Source organism: Rhea americana, unplaced genomic scaffold, assembly GCF_003343005.1.
Source record: "Rhea americana isolate MKP2758 unplaced genomic scaffold, rheAme1 scaffold_128, whole genome shotgun sequence".
Taxonomy (NCBI): domain Eukaryota; kingdom Metazoa; phylum Chordata; class Aves; order Rheiformes; family Rheidae; genus Rhea; species Rhea americana.
The window spans coordinates 1809254-1814077 of record NW_028185350.1 but is presented as its reverse complement, the minus strand read 5'-3'; the positions used below and the strand labels follow the sequence as shown (position 1 = coordinate 1814077).

The 4824-nt window shown below is 42.6% G+C and overlaps 1 protein-coding gene across 1 annotated transcript in view; it reads left to right on the top strand.

Annotated features, from left to right (window-relative positions):
• The first annotated feature begins 184 nt into the window (after positions 1-184).
• Positions 185-4824, top strand: part of TPCN1 (two pore segment channel 1) — a 48409-nt gene continuing 43769 nt past the window's right edge. The window contains exon 1 of the mRNA XM_085326154.1: positions 185-433. Coding sequence (XP_085182280.1) covers positions 322-433 — 112 coding nt within the window. The 5' untranslated portion in view covers positions 185-321. The remainder of the gene's footprint in view (positions 434-4824) is intronic.

Genomic DNA, 4824 nt, shown 5'->3' with positions numbered 1-4824 from the left:
GGGGTGCGCCCGGCTGCCGCCGCTGCGGTGCTGGGCGCCGCTGGCCGGACCGGGTGGGCCCGGGTGACTCGGTAAAGCGGGTTTTTGGGGTAATTGCTGCCGTTGATCCTAGCGCCCTGCAGCGCCCGCTGAAAGCGGGTGACTGGACCCTTTTTGAGCCGTGGTGTCTGCAGATGGCTTCACATCTGTGTGTTCTTGTSTCTAGAAGACGCCCCTGATGGAAGACTTTCTGGAGAAAGTTTTTGACCAAACCGTTTTACACGTGGAACTGCGGAGGGCGTTATTTGAAGTCCTTGGAGCGGGAGCCGCCGAGGGGGCGGCATGGCGGTGAGCATGGACGATGACGTTCCCCTCATCCTCACCTTGGACGACAGCGGGAGCAGCACCTCGGCCCCCCTCGACGACCTGGAGCGGGAGGAGCTGCCTAACGAAAGTAAGACGGCTTTGCTGTTGTTTCCYGTCCGCTGTGATGGCCTTGCTGGGTCTGTGTTTGCAGTAGCTGTTGTGTCTTGTGCTTGCTGGACCCTGAAACTCTCACAGCCATCGTGCACCTTCCCAGCAGCTGCCAGAGAATTGAGTTAGAAAGTTGTTAATGTTGCTGCTTGTTTACTCCTGACACCCATGTTACGCCAAGCGGGGTGGAGAACACTGGATGAACTGGTCCTGCAGATGCCTTTTCTAAGACGTATTCTTTGTGGCTTCCACATCCTAATCTGCGACCTCGCTGTCCTTAAGCTCTACGCTTCTTCCCTGCGTGCTGGCCCAGAACTGCTCCTTTTCTTGGCGCTGACCCGCTGTGCTGTACCATTGGCCTGAACTGGCAGGGGCAGCAGCTGTGCTTGTGTCACTTAGTATTTTCCTAGAGCTGGAAAACGTCTATCCTTTGCAACTCTTGTTTTGCCCATTCTTAGTTTTTCTGCAATAAGGAAATGGAAACACGTTGATAAATCTTCTAAATTCTATACTGTGTCCTTATCAAAGAACCTGGAATACCTTTAGATGTTATTATTTGTATCCTTGCGGACTCCAGGAATTCAGTGGGACGGAACCAGCTTATGAGTGTTGGGAGAGGGAAAACAGAAGTTACTGTCTGGTAGCTGCATTGCTCTCTCCTCCATCTTTCTTTATTAAAGCCTTCATCCCTCATTAGGTGAGGTGGGAACAGGAGATGTATTTAGTCATGTTCCCCCCTCCAAAAAAATTTTTTTTGGTTATACCTCACTAAATATATTTCAGTCACTTTGTTCATCACATCTCTTTGACTTCCAGTTGACATTGCAGGTGTACGCTTGAGTCTTGTGATGCCTCTACAAGCCCTTGCTGCCACAAACTTAAAATTTGTAACAAATAAGAGTTCCCTGGCTAGGATCCCTCTTTTCACTATTGAACCTCCTTCTGATTTCTCTCTCGCAGTTATATGGGTTCCCTTAACTCTTTCTTTARCTTTGTGAGCTAGTAGCTACTTTCTGAATACTTGGATACTTCTGTTTCCCACCCCTGCAACACACATGCTTGGCTAAATCGCCCAGCTGATTCCTGTAAGCCCAGCTGTATCTCTGCTCTGTCATGACTGCTTTGTCACATCAGTTTGTCTCTCAGCTTTCTATTTTTAAGTTAAATAGAGGAGGGAATGCTTCCTTTATCCAGGGATGTCTTTATAGACTTTCTTGTGACTAATTGCAATCACTCTGCTCTCCAATTTTCCTTCTTTAAAGTGATAGGAGATGGGTAGAAGAAGCTATATGGGTTTTATCATTTGGTTAAAGCCAACATGATTGTGTTAAAGCGTAACTATGAGAACGAATGTATTAATAAATAAAAATATTCCACAATCTGCTCTCCTTGAAATACGGAAAAMTTGTTTAAGGACAGATTTTTTGGTTCTTAAAAGATGACTATGTGATCTTTGAGACTTCATTTCCTGGAATTCTTAGAACTAAGTGACTTCTGGTTTTGAAGATATATTTTGCAATATGTTTAAATCAGTATTAAAGTTGAATTTTCTGGAAAAAATATAAAGCCCATTCTATACAAGTGATTCTRCATCACACAGGGCCTTCTGAAGTCAGTGATGTACTGCAAGTGTGGAATCAAAGATTAAAACAGGAAGGCTAATATAAACAACTTAAAAGGCACGTTTATCTCTGGCATGCGGGAAGCTTAAATTAGTGAGTGAGAAGGCTGACACCATCACTTCAAAAATTAAGCTTGTTTAAGGAAAAGAACATATATTATAGCTTTCCTCTTTGCCTGTAAAGGCAATCTGCTGTGAAATATAAAAAAAAGTTCTGTCTCATGGAAGTTKTGATGAATTCAAATGTTTCCCCTCTGCTTTGTGTTTGTTTTTCCACAGAGGAGTGGAATGACTTTAACAAAACTGAATAATTTTGTTTTTATTTGGAAGCCTCTTTCTGCCAGGGAAAAAAGAGTGTAGAGGAAGTTCTGCTTTCAGGAGAGGAAGAGCCTCCCCAGGTGATGAGGGCATGGGCATAGGAAAGATCAGGAGGCTGCTTCCTTCTCATATTTTTGTCTTTCTTATGCCTAAATCTTAATAATGGAAGATGCAAGCAGAACTTGGAGAAATAGCTCTCCTGTAACTGTGCCTGACCATAGAATACTAAGAATTTGTTGGCAGTTTAAATACAATGCTTTTATTTAAAAATTTGTCCTCTGGTACGAACTGGGACTGTCTGCAATGAAATACCCTTTGTTTTTTTCCCMTATGGGGAGACACTATGGGAAAGATGAGAAGGGTGTAATCCCCTTGACGCTAAATCATGTACCAGAGGTTGAGAATAAAATTAGATTCTTGTTCTGTGTTGCTGTGTGGATGAACTTCTCCAAATTTTAATCTCTATTGCAAATTGTCGCAAACATCTCTCACTTAATACCCGGAATGTATGTAACTTCAGTACATCAGCTTTTTCTTTTTTCTTTTTATTTTTTTTATGGACTTGCACCTTTGTTCAACTTGATCCCTYGTGTAGCTTTGTTAAAAGTGGGTCCTTGGACAAATGGATTTCTAGTTGTGGACTCCTATGTTGATCATCTGGAGATACGGGTAAATTGCTTGGTTGCAATACATAGTAATAGGGTTTTCTGAAATGATGCTTCTTGCTACTTCTGTAAAGACTAAAGTGCAAAAATATACTCCTTTCAGAGTTTGGCARGAGAGACCTCTCCTGGGTACGGTGCATGCTATGGTCTTAGAGTGAAGAGAACTAAATGAGAAAACTGTGTGGAAAATTACAYTCTTAAAGAAAATGTCCAGCTGCAAAAATTAATCTCCCTAGTCATAGAGCTCTTAAGCACTTAATAGGGGAAAATACTTGCATGGGGAGGAATATTAAAACTTTGCCTTCTTCAGCTTGTGCTGGGATACATAGCTTCTAGGAAGATTTCATTTTCTGCCACACCAGAAGGTCAGAATCCTGAAAAGTTGACTGGAATTCAGTTCACATCCAGAAAAACGTGGTCCCTGTTGTGCAGCCGGTGCTCTGAACACAACATGAAGGATTGTGATGCTGGGTAATTTTTCTTTCGAGCTTCAACAGCTGAAGGAGACAGAGACGTGTTGTTGTCAGTTGAATCCATGGCTTACACTAATTAATATGATGCTGTCCTTTCCTTGTACATCTTATCTGAGAATCTCTGAGAGTGGTGCACGCTCTAATTAAGCTTCCCGACACCTATGCGAGGTGAATGACTAATACTAACTGATTTTAGTAGAAGGGGAAAGCTGGGATGYAATTGTTGCGTGACCTTGCCCAAAGTCGCATAGTGAGCCCCTGCAAGTGGGGAGAATCAGCCAGGGTTTAGTGATTTCTAGTCTCTCACCCTAACTACTACGAAGCCTTCCAGCTGCATTCTTAAAATATCTCAAAGTGCAAGGTGCGTTTTCCATATACAAAGGCAGCATATATAGCCTTGAAACTCTAGGACAGTGTCTCTCCTTGAGCTGTTGGGAACTATAAGCAATAAATGAGTGTACATTGATTTATCCTGTATTAGATCAGATATAAGATTCTCCTTTGCCTCCTGTGTGGAAATTGCTCTAGCCTCAAGTGGAGTTTCAATATGTTCAGAGCAGAAAGTACAGCTCAAAGTGTTGTGCAGGGAACAATATGGTATTGTGTGTTTGTTTCTCCCACACAATGGATTATGGCAAGTGGAAGAAGTCATCTTTAAACTCTGGGTTTTTGCAGGAAAGCGACTGCATCTGCTGTTAAGGTAAAAAATGAATTATYGTGTCTGTGGGGAAGTGGGGGCAGCAACAGTGATGTGCAATATTTTCTATCAGGACTGTTGAAAACTGGGAAGTTACAACTTTGAAGGTTAATGTTTCAGCTGAGCCTTGCAAACTCGGTTTCTGCTGCTTGAGGAGTACATTTTCAGGAAAGCTAGAGCCGGCTTGGCTTTTGGGGTAGAAAGTAAAGAGCTGTTGATGAATGTGTCTGTGCAATGCTGCGAAGGAGAGGGTAACCTGAAGTGTGTAGAGAAAATGCYATTCTGCTGTCGGTGAATTTGGAGGGACTGCTCATGTCAGGCTTGCTGAGGAATCTGAATTAGACCAAGGAAAGTGTGCTGCGTGTTAGTGACTGTTTCTCTTTCACTAGTGTGTCTAAAATTGCGTGTAATATGCTTTCTGGAGCAGCTGGACTAGGGTGTCTTTTCTTGGCTTACTGCTTCTCTTGTACCTAGTTCCTTCATGGCATATATGAAGAGGCTTTTCAAGCTTTTCTTTTTGCAGTTGGCTGATGAAAACTGTTTTGAAAGTTTTTTGTTTGTTCTTTGTTTTTTGTTTGTGTTTTTTGTTTTTTTTTT